This window comes from Manis pentadactyla, chromosome 11 (genome assembly GCF_030020395.1).
Source record: "Manis pentadactyla isolate mManPen7 chromosome 11, mManPen7.hap1, whole genome shotgun sequence".
NCBI classification, from domain to species: domain Eukaryota; kingdom Metazoa; phylum Chordata; class Mammalia; order Pholidota; family Manidae; genus Manis; species Manis pentadactyla.
The window spans coordinates 124772095-124796969 of NC_080029.1; the positions used below are offsets into that span (position 1 = coordinate 124772095).

Consider the following 24875-nt stretch of genomic DNA (forward strand, 5'->3'; position numbering starts at 1 on the left):
ATATATTGGTGCTCCTGTACTGGGTGTATATATGTTTATAATGGTTATATTCTCTTGTTTGACTGAGCCCTTTATCATTATGTAGCGTCCTTCTTTATCTCTTGTTACTTTCTTTGTTTTGAAGTCTATTTTGCCTGATACTAGTATTGCAGCACCTGCTTTATTATCCCTGTCATTTGCATGAAATATATTTCCCCATCCCTTGACTTTTATTCTGTGCATGTCTTTGCGTTTGAAGTGAGTCCCTTGTAAGCAGCATATAGATGGGTCTTGCTTTTTTATCCATTCTATTACTCTGTGATTTTTGATTGGTGCATTCAGTCCATTTACATTTATGGTGTTTATTGAAAGATATCTACTTATTGCTATTGCAGGCTTTAGATTCGTGGTTACCAAAGGTTTAAGGTTAGCTTCTTTACTACGTTACTGTCTAACTTAACTCGCTTATTGAGCTATTATAAACACAGTCTGATGATGATTTCTCTCCCTTCTTATTCCTCCTTTTCCATTCCTCATATGTTGGGTGTTTTGTTCTGTGCTCTTTTTAGGAGTGCTCCCATGTAGAGCAGTCCCTCTAAAATACCCTGTAGAGGTGGTTTGTGGGAGGCAAAATCCCTCAACTTTTGCTTGTCTGGGGATTGTTTAATCCCTCCTTCATATTTAAATGATAATTGTGCTGGATACAGTATCCTTGGTTCAAGGCCCTTCTGTTTCTTTGTATTAAATATATCATGCCATTCTCTTCTGGCCTGTAAGGTTTCTGTTGAGAAGTCTGATGATAGCCTGACGGGTTTTCCTTTGTAGGTGACCTTTTTTCTCTCTCTGGCTGCCTTTAATACTCTGTCCTTGTCCTTGATCTTTGCTATTTTAATTATTATGTGTTTTGGTGTTGTCCTTCTTGGGTGCCTTGTGTTGGGAGTTCTGTGGGCCTCCATATTCTGAGAGACTATTTCCTCTCCTAGTTTGGGGAAGTTTTTAGCAATTATTTCTTCAAAGACACTTTCTATTCCTTTTTCTCTCTTCTTCTGGTACCCCTATAATACGGATATTGTTCCTTTTGGATTGGTCACACAGTTCTCTTAATATTGTTTCATTCCTGGAGATCCCTTTCTCTCTACATCAGCTTCTATGCGTTCCTGTTCTCTGGTTTCTATTCCATCAATGGCCTCTTGCATCTTATCCATTCTGCTTATAAATCCTTCCAGAGATTGTTTCACTTCTGTAATCTCCCTCTGGACGTCATCCAATAGCTCTTGTATATTTCTCTGCAGCTCCATCAGCATGTTTATGATTTTTATTTTGAATTCTTTTTCAGGAAGACTGGTTAGGTCTATCTCCTTCTCAGAGGTTGTGATTTTGGTCTGTATCAAATTTTTCTGCCTTTTCATGATGATAGAGATAGTTTGTGGAGGTGGTGCAAGTGATGTCTGGGAGAACGTCCCTTCTTTTTGGTTTGTGGCCTTGTTCTCCTGGGAGAACTGCACCCTTTAGCAGCTTGCGCTGGGCAGCTGTGTGCAGATGGGGCTTCTGATTCTTGCCCGGCCGCTATGGAATGTAGCCCTGCAGTTGCTGTGGGTGTGGCCTGCCTTGGGCCGCTGCTCCGATATGGTGGAGCTGCGTTGGAGGGGAAACAGCCAGGAGGCTGTTTATCTCCATGAGGGGCTCCAATCTGCCCTGCTGCCCAGGGGGTTAGAGTGCCTTGAGTTCCCTGGGATTCTCAGCTGCTGGGCTAAGTGTCCCTGGATGCTTCCATCCAGCTGTGGGGTCCCTGTCCCTTTAAGACTTTCAAAAATACTCGCTTTTCTTTGTCCCAGGGGCCCCAGCTGCAGGAACCTGCTCACAGGTCTTACTGTCCTGTTTCCCTAGTTTCCAGCACCCCACGTATGCACTGTGTCTGCGCTCTGGTGCTGATGGCTAGGGCTGGCTATTTATCAGTCCTGGGCTCACTCTCCCTCCCTGCTCCGACTCCTCTCCTCCCGCCGGGAGCTGCGGTGAGGGGCGCTCGGGTCCCACCGGCCCGCAGCTTGTATCTTACCCCCTTCGCGAGGTGCTGGGTTCTCGCAGGTGTGGATGTAGTCTGGCTATTGTCCTGTGTCTTCTGGTCTCTCTTTTAGGAAGAGTTGTATTTGTTGTATTTTCAAAAATATATGTGATTTTGGGAGGAGATTTCTGCTGCTCTACTCACACCGCCATTTTGGCTCCTCCCCTGCCTTGTTTTTTCTGGGGGCCCTCACCCTACTCTGACTACATCCACGGTCCCTGTCTCAACAGGATATTGGCTGATTACCAAATAATATGTTAGGAATCTTATCTCCTAACTTCCTGATTTTTAAAATGGAATCTTAGCCTTAAGATGGGTTCCCTACTGTTTTTACTGTACTGTTTGTATCTGGCATTTCTCATCATAGTGAAACAGGGACTCTGGATATAGTCAGAGTAGGGTGAGGGCCTCCGGAGGGGGCAGGGTGGGATATTTGCAGTCAGAGCAATGTAACTACTTGCAAGGAAATCCCCCTGCTAAAACTGTTAAACATTGAGCTCTAGAATCATTCTTCAGTGAAATCAGTTAATGTTCCCCAGATAAAGAAGAGTAGCACATGTTTTATTATGCTAACCATTTATAATCATGTGTAAGCTTCACTTTAGCCTACTAAAAGACCCAGGCCTATGTGCTGTCTTTCCTCCTTCAGATCTGATGAAGTGATTTTGCAAACTGGGCAACTAATTTAGCAAGTAAGCCCAGGCATAAACAACACAGTAAAAGGCAGGAAGGATTCCACCTTAAAGATAAGATTGCATTTTAATACCCAAGAAGTTAAGACATTAGAAATTCTTCACTTACTCTTTAGCAAACAATACCTCAGCCCACCTTGGGGGCTGAGCAGGTGGCCTTGTTTCATATGCTCCCAGACCAAGATGCTGGTCTCTCAGGGAGAAATCACCAGAGGAAGTTGCTTGTGTTAATTCTAAATATTCAGGGACCACTTAATAAGTCCACATCTCTAAGTCTTTTTCATGTTCTCAAAAAAACCTCAACTGCCTATAAAACCCCCTAGACAACGCACCACTACAGGCTCTCTTGTCCCCTCCCACCATGAGCCAGGAGCTCTATTCTCTCACTTTATTTCTAAATAAAAGCCTGTATTTTGCTCTCCTACGTTGAGTGTTTGTGAAGCTCATTCTTTGGTTTCATGAACAAGAACCCTGGCATCATCTTTGGGGGCTCGTCCGGGATAACTTCAGAGGTGAGTATTGGGATCCAAGCCTGCCTTTTCTTTGCTCTCCTTATAGAAGGAAGCCGTCTGTGGCACACAACATTGGGCGCTTGTCAGCCACTTAAATGGGACTAGCCTGGTTGCCGACCTCAAAGTCTCAAGCGACAGGCTCTCCTGTGTTTCCCTCAGTGGATCCCCCTTCTCCCTTGGGAGCTGGGAATGTCAGCTGAGTGGAGGCCAGGATTCCCCTTCAGAGGCATCTCCTTGGATACCAGGGACTGAGGAAATCCATGGGCAACTGTGAGAGTCTAGGCTGAGGCTACACTTCAGTGGCTTCTCAAAGGCCCATGTGTCTGGAATCAGACCCCGACAGCCCAACTGGGTATCCGTGAGGAGTGTATCTCTCTCTGTCTCTTGACTTCCAGCCTGCTTCTTCAGGCCGCCCTGGCCTCAGTGAGGCAGAGGGCATCCCTAACTCCCTTCTAATTTCATCAATGTCACGAACCCAATGCTCACCACCGCAGGGTAGGAGACCTATGCTCCGCTCTTATTCCTAACTAAATGCTGTACTTTTTATCTCATAAAAATGTTTCTGGGCACACGTTAGCCACTTAAAAGATGATTAGTGTCGGCTACCAGTCTTAAGTCTCGGGTGAAAGGTTTCTTGGTGTCTGCTGCTCCTTGATTCCCCACCTCCAGATGGACAGGAATATTGGGGAGTGGCTGAGCCGATTTCCTCCTTTCCTCTCTTAATCTGCGGACCCCGAGGGCAGACCGGATTAGTAGACCATTGTCCTTGGATCTTTGCTCCGGCCAATTGATCCGATGGTGCTGAGTGAACCTCCGGCTAGGCTGCTGCCTATGATAGAGTCGCAGATGACCCCTGACCTCTTGTCTCAGTGATCAGATTTGTTATTGTGGGTGACTGGCGAGATAATTTTCCAGGCAGTGGCAGAAACTTGTGTTTGAGAGTATAGCTCCCCCCATAAATGTCCATGGCAGCCCCTGAATTTTATTTCTGGCCTTAGCAAAAAGTTCCCTTGCTCTCCATTCAAAGCAGTCCTCTTAGGCCTGTGCCACTTTCTCCTGTGTAATGTAAATGATGTCTGTAAAGTAATCAAGCTGAAACCTGAGACCAACATGTAAATGGCTCTATTCTGTTTATCTCCTTTCCTTAGAGGCAGTAGTCCTGGGGCTAGGCATTTCCTTTTCTGCAGCCCCAGAAAAGCAAAACAGGCTTGTGATTTAGATCAGGGCTCTGGCAGCAAGAAGTCACACAGTCCCTGCACTTATCAGACAGGCAGGGAGTGTTCAAGGAAAGCTCATGCAGAGAAAACTAGGGAAACTCCCAAAAGGTGTAAAGTAGGAGCACACTGGTAAGGTCCCACTAAATCCAGAGCTCCGAGGCGACTCTTGCTTAGTGGGAAGGCAAGAGGGGAATCAAGGCAAGGTGCAGGCCAAGCTGGTAAGCAGTGGTTAAATCCAGTAGTCCTGGCAGAAGGGGTGACTGACTACTATCACCTAAGCTCCAAGGTGAGGGGACGCCCTCACAGAGAGAGAGGCTGACCAGGTGCTGTACACTGTCTTTCTCTCTCTCTTTCAGATGGGAGCATCCTTTTCAAGGTTAAAGTCAGACATGTCTCTGGCATGCAGTCTGAGGAACTGGGAGCAATTTTGATCACCAGACCCTGAAAAAGAAGAAATATCTTATCTTCTGCACACAAGCCTGGCCTCAATACAAACTCTCTGATGGAGAGGCTTGGCCCCTGAGAGAAGTGTAGGAACCTCAGGATGTCTTGGAGACCTCAAGAAGAGAGGAATTCACCCAAATCTACAGAAGCCACAAACTGCAAATTGAAGTGCCCATCTTCCAAGGCCCTCTCGAATGACCACTGATGGAGACCTAGCTGTACCCCTTACTGTGCCCCCTCTCAGCATGAAGCAGCCAGAGCGGTCATCGCCCCCTTTCCCTAGCAGCAGCTAGGGTCTCTATCTGTAGAGTGGGGAATGAGACAGGCACTGTGGATGTAGTCAGAGTAGGGTGAGGGCCTCTGGAGGGGGCAGGGTAGGATATTTGCAATCAGAGCAATGTAACTACTTGCAGGGAAATCCTCCTGCTAAAACTCTATGTTAAACATTGAGCTCTAGAATCATTCTTCAGTGAAATCGGTTAATGTTCCCCAGATAAAGAAGAGTAGCACATGTTTTATTATGCTAACCATTTATAATCATGTGTAAGCTTCACTTTAGCATACTAAGAGGCCCAGGCCTATGTGCTGCTGTCTTTCCTCCTTCAGATCTGATGAAGTGATTTTGCAAACTGGGCAACTAATTTAGCAAGTAAGCCCAGGCATAAACAACACAGTAAAAGGCAGGAAGGATTCCACCTTAAAGATAAGATTGCATTTTAATACCCAAGAAGTTAAGACGTTAGAAATTCTTCACTTACTCTTTAGCAAACAATACCTCAGCCCACCTTGGGGGTACTGAGCAGGTGGCCTTGTTTCATATGCTCCCAGACCAAGATGCTGGTATCTCAGGGAGAAATCATCAGAGGAAGCTGCTTGTGTTAATTCTAAATATTCAGGGACCACTTAACAAGGCCACACCCCGAAGTTTTTTTCATGTTCTCAAAAAAATCCCCAACTGCCTATAAAACCCCCTAGACAACGCACCACTACAGGCTCTCTTGTCCCCTCCAGGCGTGAGCCAGGAGCTCTATTCTCTCACTTTATTTCTAAATAAAAGCCTGTACTTTGCTCTCCTACCTTGAGTGTTTGTGAAGCTCATTCTTTGGCTTCGTGAACAAGAAGCCCAGCATCAATAGGCAGGAAAGTTAATCATGATGCTTGTTCCATGTTCCTGCTCTACCTCACTTATGTCACTTCATTTTAGGACATCTCAGAATTTTTTTGCCTTACTACCTCAAAATGTGTCAATGAATTTTCGAGTTTAGTAGCTCAGTCCGGGAGGGACAGGACCTCATCTCTACAAATAGGAAGTGGAAAATTGAAGAATGCATTTACCTACTCATATTTGTAGGTTTGGCTTCACTTTTGATGGGAAGTGGGCCAGAGTTGTACGGAAGGAGTTATTTAAATGTTTTAAGTAATTTCCCTAAAAGAGAGGCAGGGGTGTGGGGTGTGGTGAGCAGCTGGCAAGCCCTTGTCATAGGGAAGATTTACAATGACAGCAACCTGGAGTGACTCCACTCTGTCTCTCCCCCCTCCTCAATACAAACAACACTACAAGAGGACAGTAATTTACGAGGTGGCTCCCCTCCGCCTCACCCCCCTCCTCAACACAAACAAAAAAACCCACTCCCTTGGTTTCCCACCTTGCCGAACACGGGTTCCCAAGGTTCACTCCCTAAACTCCCCCCCACCCTTGCCTGCTCGCTTGCTGTGCACACAGGAATATTACAGATAAGGAAGCAGAAAGATATACATTGCTCTCTTTTCCTTTGTTCGGGGCTCAGACTTTTTGGGAGATTACTCCCCTCTGAGCTCACCGGTGTGAAATAAAGCCTCAACACTCTAAGACCTCCGAGTGCCGCTTGGGCTTGGTTTTTCCGTCGGTGATCCAGTCCAGTCTTATCAGTATTTTCCGTAACATTTGCATACTCAGAAAAAAACAGGAACTCTAACTAAACAAAGCAGCCCCAAGATCAGAGAAGTTAGAATGTCAGGGACCTCTTCCAGCTGGCCCTCTCCAGTCCTTTAAGTACTTCATCCTAAACCTCTGGAGAGACTCAGTTGCACCTGTGACAAACACCCAGTGACAGCCCCAGGAGCAGCCCCTGGAGCCTCCGCCACCGCCTGTCTTTTCCCCACTCGCCCTCTCTCCCCATCCTCCTGTCCACTCGCCCCCACTCCGCTCTCTCTTCCTCTGGTGGGGGGAGCGGGGAGGGGGCGCTCCCACCCAGCTGTGGTAGGTGCCTGGCAGGGGGCTCTCTTTGCAGCCGAGTTTAACAATAATACTCAAAATTATTTTAAATGTTATTATTTAATATTAAACATTTATAATATTTTTCACATTCTGTACACAGCATCTTTTATAATTAATAAGTTTCTGATAGAGAAAACAGCTGGCTAATGATGTTATGTAAACTAACAGCGTTCAAAATGGGGCCCAGAGCTTCCGGGGACTCAACTTCTCCAGTGTCAAATGGAGAGAAACGCCCAATTTGGCCTGAGACTTTTACCTAGCAAATATATTCCATAGAAAGGAAAAAAACTAAGAAACTAGAAGGTATTGTCCCTACACTAGGGGTCAAACCTGGGTCACTTAGGTGAGAACCGAGAATTCTAACCGCTAGCCCATATAGGAGGATCCAGTAACCGTTTCTCGTCTATATATATATATATATATATATATATACATACACACACACACACACACACATATATCGCTCATCAGTTTGGCGTCCACATGCCGCAAAATGCAGTTATTGTCCAGGGCGTCTCACGTGTGGAATTCCGTTCTGATTGCGCCTGCGCGAGCCCCGGCCTCAAGGCGCCGCTTTTCTCCAGACTGCCCCGCCGTGGGAACACGAGGTGGGCGGGGACTCCCGCTCGGGGAAGTCTCCCGAGGAACTGGAGTCCGGGCAGTTTGCTGACATCACCTGGGTACTGGCCGACCCCGCTGGAATTGCTCGACTTTCAACCTCAGCTGACATCTAAAATAAAGGACCCCACCCAGGACCGGGGTTCCACGTGAATCTTTCCCGTAGAAAAGCGTGTTATCTTTTTGGCTTCAAAATCTTACTGGTTGGCACTTAATTTGATAGCTAGATTTTGTTCTGAAATTCAACAAAATGTGTGGGAAGGGATGTTTTTTTCCTCGTCAAGGGGATTCCTTCCGAGTGCTTCACTGACGAGCTCAAGCTCAACATTCCCCCAATCCAACCACAAATCTTCCCTATGTGACTAAAGTAGATGTTGAAGACTCAAGAATTGAAACAGGTGCCTGTCTTAACTGACGTTAAAATCAATGAAATAATGGAAGCCGAAAATATGGTTACAGGTATACACTGGGATTAAGGGAAAGAAAAAGGTGGCATCTCAAATCAGCAGTAAGGGGTTGATCACAGTGTGTTGGACCTATGGTAAAAAAGATGAATGCTTCAACTGAACCCACAATGGTTTTTGAGGAAACGAGTGGAGAATTCCTTTATACCACATCAATTACGACCCCAAATCCAGAAATCATAAAACTGGTTGATAAATTCAACTTTATTTAGAAAAATGACTAAGAAAAAAAAAACCTAGGTGATAGTTATCATAGCTCTCACCTTATTCATTAAATTGTTCAATTGTCATACAGTTTAATATATTTTATTTTTCAATAAAATTGTTAAAAAAAAGAACACCATAAACAAAGTTAAGACAAACTGGGAAAAAACATTTACACCTCATGTTATGAACAAAGAACTAATTTCCCTCAAATACAAAACTTAGCTCCTGCTAAAAATATCAACAAACAATAAGAAAATGAAGCAGGACAGAGTTCCCAGTACAGGAAATACAACTGGCCCTTCAAACAAATTGAGAGGCTGGGTCTCACTTCTGAAAATATAAAGGCAGGTTTTTAAAACCTGAAAGGTCTCAGAGTTCCCTTAAAAATCTAAGTCATATCTTTTTTACTTTCTGGGTTAAAACCTGCCAAGGGCTACCCATCTACTCAGATGTGTTTTTATTGATGTGGACTCATCCGTGTATGATTTTTCTCTTCATTAAAATCTGTTTGGAGGATTTAGTGAAACTTAAGCACTATTTCTTGTCCTTCCCTGCCACTAGGTGTGCAGTATTTCATCCTGTAATGAAACCACAGCTGATCTATCCATGATGTGCTGGCTGTTCACTAATATGAACTAACTTAATGGCTTTGCACCTGTCCCACATGAATGTGTCCTAGAAAAACACAAGCTTCTAGAAGTGGTTACACAATAGTGACTTTCAACATTACTCAGTTTGCCTCTTCACACTTTCATACCTAACAAAAGTTGGAAACATGCAGACCAGAGATATTTTAAGGAGGGAGGATAAGCTGAGGCAGGGCCATCTGAAAAGGAAGGCCCAAGGTAAGGCAGCCACAGGAAGAACTGCTCGCTGTCCTGCCTCTGTGATCCCAGGTTAGGCAGCCCCAAGCTCCAGGTTTTTAAGTTTCTCCTGTAGTTCCTGGAGCTGGCTTCGACCCCAAATGATGCAGATCTGAAGGTTGGCCATGTCTATAGCCAGTTGCAGGCCTAGAGGAAGAGGTGAGATTGTTATCATGGTATCTGCGGTGTGACACTTGTCTCAAGGGCTCTGGATATCCCTAGGGACTGGAAAGGCCCCAGGCCTCTCTGGCCTCCACACTGTTCCTACAACACTCCAGGTATAGCTTGGATTGACTACTCCAGAACCTTGCTGGACTCACCTTCACCTCCTTCAGGTCTTTGCTAACATGTCACCTCCCAAAAAGGAATACTTGACCCCCTTATATCATCTACCAAGAACAAAAAATTCACAACCATGACACTGTCTCATGCTCTTATTTCCTTCCTTCCTCCATCATCACTTCCTCACTGCTCTTGCCCTCTCTCTTGCCACCTGTTTTGTTTCTCCACCCCCAAGAGTGATCCATACTCTGGGTCTACCTCTAGGTGGCTTTCGCCTGATTTCTCTGGTGCATCACTTGTCCTCCGGATCCTCCACATGGCCCAGTCACTGGCCAGTCCTGTCTTCAACCCGCCTGACTGAAGGCCACATATTTGAGTCCTTCCTCCAGAAAACACTTTCTCCTCTCGGCTTCTTGGATTCTTTGCTCTCTGGTCATTGCTCCTGCCTCACTGCTACATCTGTCTCAATTGGCTTCTTCCCTTACTCTCTCACCTTCTGTCCACACTCCTGGGTCCTCTGCTGATCCTAACCCATCTCAGCTTTAATGCTGCATCTGTGTCAGAATCTTGAGAATTTAAACACCAGTGTTATCTGGTGGGCTCCCAAATCTCTCTCTCTAGACCAAGCCTCTTCCAATCATCAGATATATGGTCCCAATCACTTGCTCAAAATCTCTACCACACAGCACAAGGAACATACCCACCACCCAACTCCTAACTTCCCCTCCACTGAGGCTCTACAGCCCTCCCACACCAGATGAAGGCAGCTCCAACCTCGCAGGTGTTTTGGTCGTACACAATGGAGTCATCCTTTGCTCCTCTCCTTCCCTTACTCATGATCTGCCAACAAATCCTGTGGCTTCTACTCCCAAAACATGCAGGTTCCCACCACTTATCCTGCCCTCCAGTGCTTCTGCTTGCATCTTAAGCATGGCTGCTCCCTGGTACTTGCTTCCTCCCTCTGCTCTAGTTTATTCCCACACAGCACCCATAGGATTCCTGTCACCCTCTGCTCAGAGCCACCCCATCACTCCTAAAGTCCTCATCAGGGCCTACACAGCCCTAAAATCAACTGGGCCTAGCCCCCTCTGACCTCAATTACTGCACTCCCTGCTGCACCAACTCCACTCCAGCCCAATGGCCTCCCCCTGCCACTCTAGAAGCAATCTTGCCTCAGGGCTTTTGCCTGGCTGATCCCTCTGCCTAGAACACTGTTGCCCCAGATCACCCACAAAATTTTCTCCTTCATCTCTTCAGAGAGGCCTTTCCAGGCTACCCTTCATAAAACAGCTCCCCAGCCCACTCCTGTCCCACTCCATCCACCATGCCCCATCTTCACAATAGTCCTTAATACCTGGTATTATATATAAAATATATAATAAAATTTATGTTTATGTTATTTATACTTATTTATTTGCATGCTGTCTTTCTCCCCTGAACAGAATTTACATTCTACAAGGGATGTTTGTTTCTTTCATTTCTTCCTGTACCCCCAGAACGATCATGAGCCTGGAGCACTATAACGAATAAATGTTTTCTGAAAAAGAAAACAGCAGGTCTGCAAAAAATGTCTGCAACAGAGAGAACCTGCAAAATACTTTGCTGACTAATCTTGGTCCTGGCACTGGTGCCTCAGTGCTCCCTGTAGATAGAGGGTCTGTATTTGGCCCAGGGCCACATGGCTGACTGGCAGTGTCCACTTACCCTCCTGGAAGCTGGCTTGGGCCTGCCGGAGACTGTGAGGAACCAGGATTCCAAACCAGTTTAGGGGATCCTGGGGGGCTGGGGAGGGCTCCGGCTCTGGGGTCCTGGTGAGACCCTTGCGCCTGCGCAGAGCTAGAATAAAAAAGGCTAGAGGTTGGGGATCTTGCCACCTGGCCTTGTCTTTTCAGGACAATGTTGAAATTGATCTGAGATCAGGATCCATTAAATATTGACAGTTGGAAAATCCCTCCAGCTTTTATGTTCTGGAAAACAGTTTACCGCAAAGAACCACACTATCCCTTGTGATTCAGATTAGTCTCTGTCCACTCTTTCTCATGACTCTCATAAAACCATCAGGTGATACCCTTTGTACAAGTGACAAGGCTACACACTGACCTTTCCATTTACCTGAACATGCTGAAAGGCTCCAACTCCAGCTCTCGTGAATAATAAACTGAAATTATAAGTTTGTCCCCTGAAACTAGCTAGACACAGAGATAAACATTTTCTGTTCAGCTAAGACTTCCCAATTGCAAAACAATCCCATCCGTAAAGGACCTCGCCTGTAAAATGTCTATTTCTCTCCACAAAAGTCTAAGGCAAAAACCCAACCCTGCTGACACATTCTATTCTTTTGATCTGGGGTGCTCTCTCTGTCCCAACAGCCTTAATAAAATAATCTCCTCAACTGTCCTGTGCATTTTGTCTTTGACATCGGGAGGAAGAAGGGGAACTCACCTGCCTCCCGGGGCCCCACCTCCTCTGGGGTCTGGCGGCCGGCTCTCACCACCCACAACTTCTGGATTCCTTCTTGGGCCTCACTGAGAACCGAGAAAGGAGAATGGGCGTTTAGTGGCCCCGGCTTGGATCCTGCCCGCCCACCTCCTCCAGGATTCAAGGCTCCTCACCTGGTGCACAAGCGGACCTGAGGCTGCATGCGGGAGGCATACTGCAGAGGTCCTACCGATTTGTTACCCATGGCGTAGCGAGCTTTGGAGAGGGACAGCCAGCCCTGGGAAGAGGGAGGAGAGCGGTGAAACTCAGCTTACCTCCTCCTGCCCTCCAGCCGCCCACCCCAGGCTCCCACCTCTTCGACCCGGGCGTTTAGCGCTGCCCGCTTCGCCTCCAGTTCCTCCAGGTCCTCGAGCAGCTGCAGAAGCAGAGCATCCAGCTCGGCCCGAATGCCCGTGGCCGCCATGGTACCACCAAGCTCAGGGCCGGAGTCATCTTCCTCCCAGGCCGCCCAATCACCGCCCGCCATGCTGCATGACAGCCAATAGGCGCGCGTGTCCGCCTTCAGAAAGGGCGTCCCACTGGGCCTAAACGCCGCGGGGATGAGGTTCCGGGCGGCCGCGCGAGCGGTGTTTGTGCTGGGGATGGCCAGCCTGTTCCTCAGCCGGGCAGCCGGCCAGAGCTGTAGGTGGTTCCGAGTCCGCCTTTTTAAAAGTAGAACTACCACTGTGGCGACGGAAGGAGGCGTAGCTATGTGGCAACCATTTTAAGAAAGGAGACGCTTTGAATTTAATTCCAGAAGACTACGTTCAGGCCAATTGTTGTCCTGCTTTTTTCTTTGCTTGGCTTTTGTGAGCAGCCAACTGTTTTGATTTCAGAGGTTCGTCACCTTAAATTGGGGATCCGGCAGAGCTAAGCCGGTAGTGAGGTGAAGGGCGGGCCTCTCTGTTAACGGCAGCCCAGCCTATCGGCGGCTCCACCGAGCGTGCGCCTCCGGACTGGCCAATCGCCGTACGACTCGACCCATCTTCCGCCATGCTAACGCTGGGCATGTGCCGCAGCGGCAAAATCTAGAGAGGCGTATTCGTCCGCCTTGGTTGAGGGCGTTGCGCAGCGGTGCTGGCCGATTCTCCTGGGCCCACGTGGAAGCAGCGCTCAGGATGGTAGGAAGGACGTCTGAGCTCTGGCTCTGGAGGTGGGGGCTCGCGGGAGGCTGGCGGCGGGTCGGGGAACACCGGGGCCGGGAGGCTTACCGGAGCCGGGGTTTCCCAGCTGCGCCGGGAGGCCCGCCTGCGCCGGGAGTACCTGTATCGGAAGGTCCGCGAGCAGGAGTGGCAAGCGGCGCAGGACAGGAAGGAGAAGGTGCGGCGCGCGCTTGAAGGTACGCCTGTCCCGCCTCCGCGCCGCGCTCCTGTCATTGTAAAGACCATACAGTGTAAACGCGTTTACTTAGCACTTGTGTTAGTGTGACCCAGCATCTTTTCAAGTATTCTCTGGCCATTTTCTTCACCTGTTGGGTCTTCCTGATTGTTTGCAAATGTCCCTCCCTTGATGGTATGACTTACTTGTTATTTATGATGCAGTACCCTATTTTACAGCTTGCCTATTATTTTTGCTAACTGTGTATGCAGTTCTTCCCAAATTTAAAGTTTTCCCATGGTTCTTTAGATATTTTGACTCCCGTGATTTTTCTTGCTGCCTTTTTTAGTACAAGGTAATAAGAATGTCTTTAGCGCTATTATGATAATCCTGCATTGTAAAACTGTTCATCCGTGTAGAGATTAATTTTGTTTGCGTTGTAGATTAGGAATCTAACTTTGCAGCATTTTTTCCACTTTCTATTTGCCCTACTAATAAAGAGTTTGTCACACATGCCCAATTTGGAGCAACATATTTATCCCTATTTTGTTGGTACTTATCTGGGTGGAGCTTTGTTTCCAATCTGATGATTCATCAATATAGAATCACTACGATTTTCCTAGGTTTCAGACATACAAAGAACTTGTGGTATGTATACCTTTAGGTTAACCATAATGTTAAATGCCTGTGACCTATCTTCCCATGTTGAGAAACGAAAAACGGTCAATATATTGAAATTCAGGAATATTTTCTCCAGTGTAGATAACCACAATATTGAATATTGTTTAAAAAGAAAATTGGCTTGCTTGTATGTGTACGCGCATGCACTCTTAGATCATACTTGTTTGTATTCCTAATCATATTGGTAGGTTTTTAGTTTTTTTTTTTAATTCCACTTAGTTTTTATTAATTTATATTCTATTTAAATAGCCACATACGGCTTTGGGAAACTATATTGGAAAGCCCAGTTCTAGTGTATTCTTCGTGAATATTTTTTTAATTCATTTTATTATCATTAATCTACAATTACATGAACATTATGGTTACTAGACTCCCCCCTTCACCAAGTCCCCCCCAAAAACCCCATTACAGTCACTGTCCCTCAGCATAGTAAGATGCTGTAGACTCACTACTTGTCTTCTCTGTGTTGCACATCCCTCCCTATGGCACCCCCACATTATACATGCTAATCGTAAGACCCCCCCTTACTTTTTCCCTGCCCTTATCCCTCCCTTCCCACCCCTCCTGCCCAGTCCCTTTCCCTTTGGTAACCGTTAGTCCATTCTTGGGTTCTGTGATTCCGCTGCTGTTTTGTTCCTTCAGTTTTTCTTTGTTCTTATACTCCACATATGAGTGAAATCATTTGGTACTTGTCTTTCTCCACCTGGCTTATTTCACTGAGCATAATACCCTCTAGCTCCATCCATGTTGTTGCAAATGGTAGGATTTGTTTTCTTCTTATGGCTGAATAGTATTCCATTGTCTATGTGTACCACATCTTCTTTATCCATTCATCTATTGATGGACACTTAGGTTGCTTCCATTTCTTGGCTATTGTAAATAGTGCTGCAATAAACAAAGGGTGCATCTGGCTTTTTCAAACTGGGCTGCTGCATTCTTAGGGTAAATTCCTAGGAGTGGAATTCCTGGGTCAAATGATATTTCTATTTTGAGGTTTTTGAGGAACCTCCATACTGCTTTCCACAATGGTTGAACTAATTTACATTCCCACCAGCAGTGTAGGAGGGTTCCCCTTTCTCCTCAATCTCACCAACATTTGTTGTTGTTTCTCTTTTGGATAGTAGTGATCCTTACTGGTGTGAGGTGGTATCTCCTTGTGGTTTTAATTTGCATTTCTCTGATGACAAGCGATGTGGAGCATCTTTTCATGTGCGTGTTGGCCATCTGAATTTCTTCTTTGGAGAAGTGTCTGTTCAGGTCCTCTGCCCATTTTTTAATTGGATTATTTGGTTTTTGTTTGTTGAGGTGCATGGGCTCTTTATATATTTTTGATGTCAACCCCTTATCAGATATGTCATTTATGAATATATTATCCCTTACTGTAGGATGTATTTTTGTTCTACTGATGGTGTCCTTTGCTGTACAGAAGCTTTTTAGTTTGATATAGTCCCACGTGTTCATTTTTGCTTTTGTTTCCCTTGCCGGGGGAGATATGTTCATGAAGAAGTTGCTCATGTTTATGTCCAAGAGATTTTTGCCTATGTTTTTTTCTAAGAGTTTTATGGTTTCATGACTTACATTCAGGTCTTTGATCCATTTCGAATTTACTTTTGTGTATGGGGTTAGACAATGATCCAGTTTCATTCTCTTACATGTAGGTGTCCAGTTTTGCCAGCACCATCTATTGAAGAGACTGTCATTTCCCCATTGTATGTCCATGGCTCCTTTATTATATATTAATTGACCATATATATTTGGGTTAATATCTGGGGTCTCTATTCTGTTCCACTGGTCTGTGGCTCTGTTCTTGTGCCAGTACCAAACTGTCTTGATTACTGTGGCTTTGTAGTATAGCTTGAAGTTGGGGAGTGAGATCTCCCCCACTTTATTCTTCCTTCTCAGGATTGCTTTGACTATTCGGGGTCTTTGGTGTTTCCATATGAATTTTTGAACTATTTGTTCCAGTTCGTTAAAGAATGTTGTTGGTAATTTGATAGGGATTGCATGAAATCCATATATTTCTTTGGGCAGGATGGCCATTTTGACGATACTAATTCTTCCTAGCCAGGAGCATGGGATGAGTTTCCATTTGTTAGTGTCCTCTTTAATTTCTCTTAAAAGTGTCTTATAGTTTTCAGGGTATAGATCTTTTACTTCCTTGGTAATGTTTATTCCTAAGTATTTTATTCTTTTTGATGCAGTTGTGGATGGAATTGTTTTCCTGATTTCTCTATCAGTTCATTGTTAGTGTATAGGAAAGCCACGGATTTCTGTGTGTTAATTTTGTATCCTGCAACTTTGCTGTATTCCGATATCAGTTCTAGTAGTTTTGGAGTGGAGTCTTTAGGGTTTTTATGTACAATATCATGTCATCTGCAAATAGTGACAGGTTAACTTCTTCTTTACCAATGTGGATTCCTTGTATTTCTTTGTTTGGTCTAATTGCCATGGCTAGGACCTCCAGTACTATGTGGAATAACAGTTGGGAGAGTGGGAATCCCTGTCTTGTTCCCGATCTCAGAGAAAAAGCTTTCAGCTTTTCACTGTTCAGTATGATGTTGGCTGTGGGTTTATCATATATGGCCTTTATTAGGTTGAGGTACCTGCCCTCTTTACCCATTTTGTTGAGAGTTTTTATCATGAATAGATGTTGAATTTTGTCGAATGCTTTTTCAGCATCTGTGGAGACAATCGTGGTTTTTGTCTTTTTTGTTTATGTGGTGGATGATGTTGATGGATTTTCGAATGTTGTACCATCCTTGCATCCCTGGGATGAATCCCACTTGGTCATGGTATATGATCTTTTTGATATATTTTTGAATCGGTTTGCCAATATATTTTGTTCAGTATTTTTGCATCTACATTCATCGGGGATATTGGTCTGTAATTTTCTTTTTTGGTTGGGTCTTTGCCTGGATTTGGTATTAGGGTGACGTTGGCTTCATAGAATGAGTTTGGGAGTATTCCCTCCTCTTTCTTCTATTTTTTGGAAAACTTTAAGGAGAATGAGTATTATGTCTTCTCTGTATGTCTAATGAAATTCCGAGGTAAATCCATCTGGCCCGGGGTTTTTTTCCTTGGGTAGTTTTTTGATTACCGCTTCAATTACTTTGCTGGTAATTGGTTTGTTTAGATTTTGTGTTTCTTCCTTGGTCAGTCTTGGAAGGTTGTATTTTTCTAGGAAGTTGTCCAGCTTCTTAGCATATAGGTTTTCATAGTAGTCTCTAATAATTCTTTGTATTTCTGTTGGGTCCGTCATGATGTTTCCTTTCTCGTTTCTGATTCTGTTGATGTGTGTTGATTCTCTTTTTTTCTCTTAATAAGTCTGGCTAGAGGCTTATCTATTTTATTTTCTCAAAGAACCAGCTCTTGGTTTGATTGATTTTTTTCTATTGTTTTATTCTTCTCAATTTTATTAATTTTTCTCTTTATTATGTCCCTCCTTCTGCTGACTTTAGGCCTCATTTATTCTTCTTTCGATAATTGTGACATTAGACTATTCATTTGGGTTTGTTCTTCCTTCTTTAAATATGCCTGGATTGCTATATACTTTCCTCTTAAGACTGCTTTTGCTGCGTCCCACAGAAGTTGGGGCTTTGTGTTGTTGTAATTTATTTCCATATATTGCTGGATCTCCATTTTAATTTGGTCGTTGATCCATTGACTATTTAGGAGCGTGTTGTTAAGCTTCCATGTGTTTGTGAGTCTTTTTGCTTTCTTTGTACAATTTATTTCTAGTTTTATACCTTTGTAGTCTGAAAAGTTGGTTGGTAGAATTTCAATCTTTTGAAATTTACTGAGGCTCTTTTTGTGGCCCAGTATGTGGTCTATTCTGGAGAATGTTCCATGTGCACTTGAGAAGAATGTTTGTCCTGTTGCTTTTGAGTGTAGAGTTCTATAGATGTCTATTAGGTCCATCTGTTCTAGTGTGTTGTTCAGTGCCTCTATGTCCTTATTTATTTTCTGTCTGGTGGATCTGTCCTTTGGAGTGAATGGTGTGTTGAAGTCTCCTTAAAATGAATGCATTGCATTCTATTTCCTCCTTTAGTTCTGTTAGTATTTGTTTCACATATGCTGGTGCTCCTGTGTTGGGTGCATATATATTTATAATGGTTATATCCTCTTGTTGGACTGAGTCCTTTATCATTATGTAGCGTCCTTCTTTATCTCGTTACCTTCTTTGTTTTGAAGTCTATTTTGTCAGATACTAGTACTGCAACACCTTCTTTTTTCTCCCTATTGTTTGCATGAAATATCTTTTTCCATCCCTTGAGTTTTAGTGTGTGCATGTCTTTGGGTTTGAGGTGAGTCTCTTGTAGGCAGCATATAGATGGGTCTTCTTTTTTTATCCATTCAGTGACTCTATGTCTTTTGATTGGTGCATTCAGTCCATTCACATTTAGCGTGATCATCGATAGGTATATACTTATTGCCATTTCACGCTTTAGATTCATGGTTACCAAAGGTTCCAGGTTACTTTCCTTACTATCTAAGAGTCTAACATAACTCACTTATTATGCTGTTACAAACACAATCTAAAGGTTCTTTTCTATTTCTCCTCCTTTTTCTTCCTCCTCCATTTTTTATGTGTTAGGTATCAAATTCTGTACTTTTTGTCTGTCCCTTGATTGACTTTGGGGATAGTTAATTTAATTTTGCATTTGCATCGTAATTAGCTGTTCTACATCTTTTGCTGTGGTTTTATTACCTCTGGTGACAGCTATTCAACCTTAGAACACTTCCATCTATAGCAGTCCCTCCAAAATAGACTGTAGAGATTGTTTTTTGGGAGGTAAATTCTTTCAGCTTTTGCTTATCTGGGAATTGTTTAATCCCTCCTTCAAATTTAAATGATAATCTTGCCGGATAAAGTAATCTTGGTTCCAGGCCCTTCTGCTTCATGGCATTAAATACATCATGCCCGTCCCTTCTGGCCTGTATGGTTTCTGCTGAGAAGTCTGATGTTAGCCTGATGGGCTTTCCTTTGTATGTGATCTTATTTCTGTCTCTGGCTGCTTTTAATAGTCTGTCCTCATCCTTGATCTTTCCCATTTTAATTACTATGTGTCTTGGTGTTGTCTTCCTTGGGTCCCCTGTGCTGGGGGATCTGTGGATCTCCATGGCCTGAGAGACTATCTCCTTCCCCAGATTGGAGAAGTTTTCAGCAACTACCTCCTCCAAGACACTTTCTATCCCTTTCTCTTTCCCTTCTTCTTCTGGTATCCCTATAATGCCAATATTGTTCCTTTTGGATTAGTCACACAGTTCTCTCAATATTCTTTCATTCTTAGAGATCGTTTATTCTCACTGTGCCTCAGCTTCTTTGTGTTCCTCTTCTCTAGTTTCTATTTCATTTATTGTCTCCTCCACCGTATCCAACCTGCTTTTAATCCCCTCCATCGTGCTCTTCAACGATTGGATCTCTGACCTGAATTCATTCCTGAGTGCTTGGATGTCTTTCCGTACCTCCATTAGAATGTTGATGATTTTTATCTTGAACTCCCTTTCAGGAAGAGTCACGAGGTCCATATCGTTTAAATCTTTCTCGGGAGTTGTATTAACAATTTTACTCTGGACAATGTTCCTTTGGCATTTCATGTTTGTATATGGCGCCCTCTAGTGTCCAGAAGCTCTATTCTGGAGCTGCTCAGCCCCTGAAGCAATGTCGGGGGTCACAGGGTAGCGGTATTGGTGTCTGGGGGGAGGAAAGAGCTGTTCCCCGCCTCCCGGCTGCTGTGCTTGTCTCCACTGCCTGAGCCAGTGGGCCGGTCACACAGGTGTAAGTTTTTGTCCAAGGGCAGCTGGATGTGGATCCCTGCTTTCCACAAGTGGCCAGAATCCCAGTCTCCCCAGGAACTCCGCCTGTGTTAACTTTCCAACCCGGTAGTCATGCAAGTCTCATGAAAGCACCATGAAATGTAGGTTTGTGCTCCCAGCGCAGATCTCCGGAGCTAGGTATTCAGCAGTCCCAGGCCTTCCACTCCCTCCCTGCTCTGTTTTTCTCCCTCCTGCCAGTGAGTGGGGATGTGGGAAGGGCTCTTGTCCTGCTGGGCCACAGCTCTGGTACGTTACCCCGTTCGGTGAGGTCTGCTCTTTTCTCCAGGTGTGTGCAGTCTGACCCCACCATCGATTAGTTGCGCCAACTATATTTTGTAATTGTATCCATTTTTAGGAAGAAGCCTGTGTCTCTCCTCTCACACCGCCATCTTTAATCTGTCCGGTTTTTAGTTTTAAAGGTACTATTAGGTTCTGCAACTTTATGTTTTTGTTATGCATTGTTTCTAAGATCCATTGAGTGTAGTGGAAGCTCCTTCAGGTGACTATTCCACAGGGTCCTTATCCATTTCCCTGTGCTTGGGGTTGAGATTGTTTTTATATTTAGTTTAGGGCACTTAGGAACAGCACTGCTACTATGAACATTCTCTTTCAGGTGTGCAAAGAGTTTCTCTAGGGCATATTGGAGATAAGTGCTACATCTAAGGGCATGCTCATGTTCAGCTGTGTACTCGGAAATGTGCATGGCCACAGCCTGGCCCCTCTACCAGGTCTTCCTTTAGTTCACAGAGGAAATCTCTGACCCAGGGCATCACGGTTAGCAGTTGTGTTGTCTGAGGGTTTCAGGGTTTCTGGTCCACCCTCATACAGAAAAAGCAATCTGTTTATTATTAAAAATTTTTTTTCCTAACTTTAAAAGCAATGCATACTTGTGATTATTTTAGAAAGCCCTCAGCCATGAGACTCGGGAATGAAGTCTTTTTTAACCACTATTAACAGATTGGCATGTAAATGAAACTAAATTGGTTTGTCATCCCTCCCTCACCCCGATAATCATGTATCAATTCTCTGCTCAGAATTGTGTAAAACACATATTTTCTATCAAGGTTTTACAGTTTTATATGCCACAGCGTTGCATAAACTGAGAATTTCATGCATGTGTCTTACTCAGCCCCTCTGTCTTCTCCCCACAGAGAACCGTCTGATTCCAACTGAGTTGCGCAGGGAGGCTCTGGCATTACAGGGGTCCCTGGAGTTTGATGATGCCGGCGGTGAAGGTGACCTTCCCTACACTGTGGGCCAGCTCCTCTCCTTGTCCCTTCGGCCTACTGGCTTCCAAGTCATTGCTCAGACACTCTTGAGGAAAGGCTTCATGGCTCCTGCTCCTGGTCCCCTCATATGTGCCCTCACAGCTCTGCACACACAGCACCTGAGAGCTCTTCTCAAGTGCTTCCAGTTCCATTTATATGACACAATACAGCATCTCTCCATTACTCTTGGCTTCGCTTTGTCAATTAATTGTTCTTTCCCCAGAATGTGAGCTCTGCCGGGTAGGACAGGTGTCCATTTTGTTCACTGCCATATCCCCAGCTCCCAGCACTTCATGGCACTCAAATATTTCATTCATTGCCTTATTTAAGAAATGTGAAAGGAATCGCAAACGCTATAATTATTACGAGGGAAAAGAGTCTGTTAACTTTGACCTTAACAGAATCTGGACTTATGCTAACATAGTCACTAGCCCCACGAGATGAACACAGCTGAATTGGACTATAGCTAAATCAAATGTGAAAATTCAGTTCTTCCATTGCGCTTTTGCTTAGAGCCAGTGTGGCCGGGGACCATGCTGTTGCTTATTATGGGTGTGGAGCGTTTCCATTACTGGGGGAATTGTCAAGACAGTGCTGTTAGACACAATTAGCCACCCCTACATTAGCATTTCACTTCCCAAGCACTGCCACATTCTTGAGTCTCATGCTTCTGACAGGTGTGACCAACCACATGGACGATGAATATCGATGGGCAGGGGTTGAAGATCCCAAGGTCATGATTACTACCTCCCGAGACCCCAGTTCCCGCCTTAAGATGTTTGCAAAGGTACCAATAGTGGGGCGTGAGGGGGAGATTTGAAGGCCCCATTGGCTCCAGCCCTAATGGGTGTGTGCTCATGTGCAGGAGCTGAAGTTGGTGTTCCCAGGTGCCCAGCGCATGAACCGTGGCCGGCATGAGGTTGGGGCACTAGTGCGAGCCTGCAAAGCCAATGGGGTCACTGACCTGCTGGTTGTCCATGAGCACCGAGGCACACCTGGTAAGGCTGGTGGGAGGGTCGGGGTGTCGGCATATTTGGCTGTCTGAGAGCAGACAGGGTCTCTGACAGCCTGCCTGGCCCTGCCAGTGGGGCTTATTGTCAGCCACTTGCCTTTCGGTCCCACTGCTTACTTCACACTCTGCAACGTGGTCATGCGGCATGACATCCCCAACCTGGGCACCATGTCAGAGGCCAAGCCTCATCTCATCCTGCATGGCTTCTCCTCCCGCCTGGGCAAGCGGGTGAGTCTGGGGCCATGGGGTGAGGGCTGGGGGGAGGGGGTGGCAGGCTTGGCATTTGCCAGTCTCCTTCCCTTTGCCCTAGGTCTCTGATATACTCCGTTACCTGTTCCCTGTGCCCAAAGATGACAGCCACCGGGTTATCACCTTTGCAAACCAGGATGACTACATCTCCTTCAGGTGGGTGTGTACGCTGGGCCATAGTGGGTGTTCTGACATTTGTGTCCCTGCACTGTTTGTTCACCCGCAGCTGCTTCCTGCCTCTCCTCACCCCTGCCATGTGCCCCTTGATCCAGGCACCATGTGTACAGGAAGAACAATCACCGAAGTGTGGAGCTAACTGAGGTTGGGCCCCGCTTTGAGCTGAAGTGTGAGTTAGGGGCTTTATACCATGTCTTGCTGTTGGGAAATGCTGGCTGTGTAGGTGACAACATTCTGTCTACTCTCCCAGTGTACATGATTCGCCTGGGCACGCTGGAACAGGAGGCCACAGCAGATGTGGAGTGGCGCTGGCACCCCTATACCAACACTGCACGAAAGAGGGTCTTCCTAAGTGCTGAGTGAGCCCACTCGCCAGTCAGGATGTGAACCTGGACCTGGGAGGTGGGGAGGGGTCAGAATAAAGTCTGTGTGCCACGTGCTCTGTTTGCTCCTGAGTGGTTGGGACAGGCCCACTGTCTGGCTGAGTGTGAAGGACGATGACCATGGGGTATCCTTAGGTGGGGACTTGACAGATCTGGAACATCCTTGGATCTAGAACAAGGCTGGCCTGGCATGCCGGCTTGCCCCTTAGCACTGCGGAGGCTTTGGTGTTACCCTTGGCAGCTGTGGTGTTGCCGTCTCCTGGGAGTCAGAGGCCCGATGAGAGCCCATCACTGGGCGTGGGCCCGGTAGTGGGGCACATCATGTTTGCTCAGGACTGAATGGAGGAGGGTGGGACCCACTCAGTGCTCAGCAGGATCCCTCCACCCACCTGGCACACACTGCTCTATTCATTGGGGACATAGTGTACCACCTGCTGCACGCCTCTCCACCTCCCATCAGGGAGGGGTTTGTCTGAGGTCACATGGTGGATGGGAGGCATTGCTGCCCAGGAGAGGTAGGGATCTTGTCTAGCCTTCCATATTCATTCCCTTTGCCCTTCCTCTCTGCCCACTCCAAGTTTGTAACCAAGGACTCTGGCTTTACAAGGAATGGGTGTCAAAACCTTACAGACTGCACACAAATTGACATGGAGTGGAGTGATGATAGTAAGAAAGAAATCCATCCCACCAGGGGTGTACATTTGTGTATCCCTTACACCTCATGCAAACTCATGCAAAGTCTATGAAGAAACAAGTCAGATGTGGAAGTGGAGAGTGATGGAGGCCTATGCGGTTGCCTAAGAGCTACAGGATGGCCCAAAGCAGCAGGAGAGTTTGAGGTGGACATTGCTCATAAGGGTTACATTACTGGGAGCCCTGCCAGTAAATGGGTCTTGAGGGAGAGCAGGGGACCTACTGGGCCATGGCATTTAAGAAGAGCAAGAGGTAGGACTTCATGGGATGTCTTTAGCTTCTGGCCCCTAGGTGAATTCAGTTCCTTCTGCAGGGCCTTCCAGGACCCCTCCCAGCTTGTCACAGCCTTACTTCACAAGTGAGTACACTATTAAGATTGTAAGTTATGGAAATTCCAATATATGTACAAAAGTAAAAATAATACAATGTATTAGTTTCCTCTGGTTCCATGACAAATTGCCATAAGCTGAGTGGCTTAAAACCACAGATATTCTCTCATGGTTCCCGAGGCAAGAACTCTAAGATAAAAGCGTCAGCTCCATCCCCAACCCCTTCTTCCAGTGTCTGGTGGCTGCCAGCTCTGGTGTTCTTGGCTTGTGACTGCGTCAAGATAGTCTCTGCCTTTGTCTTCACATAGCCTCCCTCTACTGTATGTCTCTTATAAGGACACTTGTCATTGGATTTATAGCCCATCAGAAAATCCAGGATGACTTTTTCATTTCAAGATTCTGAGCTTAATCACATCTGCAAAGACTCTTTTTCCAAATCACAATCATGGTTTCCCAGACACTAGTCTGTGGACATAACTTTTGGAGGCCACAATTCATCCAACTGCATGTGCCCATGCCTCACCTTCAGTAGACATGTTTTGTGTATCCCTTACACCTCATGCAAACTCAGGCAGGGTGAGGATGCTTCCTGCTCACTCAGCATCCTCCCATGTGAGCATCATGAGGTATGGCTGTGTTTACTGTTTACCAAGTGCAGGGCACACCCTTGTTCACTAGTGATTTATTTTTGGATAATGTAAGCACAGAAGTCTCAGTGCAGAGTTTGGTGCTGTGGGCCAGCTCTTAGCCAGGGTCAGACAGAAGATAAGCAAGATGCAAACCATTTAAACTCCACTGTGGTCTCCACTGCAGTAAAGAAGCCTTTGAGTAATTCAGGTTGGTCAGAGAACCCAGCACACTCAGGCTCACCAGC

At 45.6% G+C, this 24875-nt stretch overlaps 2 protein-coding genes across 5 annotated transcripts; one reads left to right on the plus strand and one right to left on the minus strand.

The window, feature by feature from the left end:
• Positions 1–8431: 8431 nt before the first annotated feature.
• Positions 8432–12707, minus strand: CCDC115 (coiled-coil domain containing 115). The gene is made up of 5 exons (XM_036907583.2): positions 12389–12707; positions 12210–12313; positions 12040–12122; positions 11302–11433; positions 8432–9462 (listed from the first exon to the last, which is right to left on the minus strand). Exons 1-5 carry the CDS (start codon positions 12560–12562, stop codon positions 9350–9352), a joined length of 606 nt encoding a protein of 201 aa, XP_036763478.1. The 5' UTR covers positions 12563–12707; the 3' UTR covers positions 8432–9349.
• IMP4 (IMP U3 small nucleolar ribonucleoprotein 4) lies at positions 12700–23035 on the plus strand. 4 transcript variants are annotated; one of them, XM_036907582.2, is made up of 9 exons: positions 12700–13196; positions 13306–13414; positions 21042–21125; positions 21836–21945; positions 22024–22156; positions 22260–22398; positions 22481–22575; positions 22692–22765; positions 22847–23035. In XM_036907582.2, the coding sequence occupies exons 1-8, from the start codon at positions 13194–13196 to the stop codon at positions 22733–22735; spliced, it is 717 nt and encodes a 238-aa protein (XP_036763477.2). In that variant the 5' UTR covers positions 12700–13193; the 3' UTR covers positions 22736–22765; positions 22847–23035. The 4 variants fall into 4 exon arrangements, with proteins under 4 accessions (XP_036763477.2, XP_057345003.1, XP_036763474.2 ...); XM_057489020.1 differs by having other exon boundaries at positions 22692–22740; XM_036907579.2 differs by having other exon boundaries at positions 12763–13196; positions 22244–22398.
• Positions 23036–24875: the final 1840 nt, after the last annotated feature.

Bases quoted from the DNA above. Each gene is read 5' to 3' on its own strand.
- CCDC115 (XM_036907583.2), bottom strand. From the start codon at position 12,562: ATGGCGGGCGGTGATTGGGCGGCCTGGGAGGAAGATGACTCCGGCCCT. The intron at 11,434-12,039 runs GTGAGTTCCCCT...TTTTTATTCTAG, and splicing joins GGTGGGGCCCCGGGAGGCAG to CTCTGCGCAGGCGCAAGGGT. The intron at 9,463-11,301 runs GTAAGTGGACAC...CTCTTCCTCTAG, and splicing joins CCAAGCCAGCTTCCAGGAGG to GCCTGCAACTGGCTATAGAC.
- IMP4 (XM_036907579.2), top strand. The intron at 22,157-22,243 runs GTAAGGCTGGTG...TGGCCCTGCCAG, and splicing joins TGAGCACCGAGGCACACCTG to TGGGGCTTATTGTCAGCCAC. The intron at 22,399-22,480 runs GTGAGTCTGGGG...CCTTTGCCCTAG, and splicing joins CCTCCCGCCTGGGCAAGCGG to GTCTCTGATATACTCCGTTA.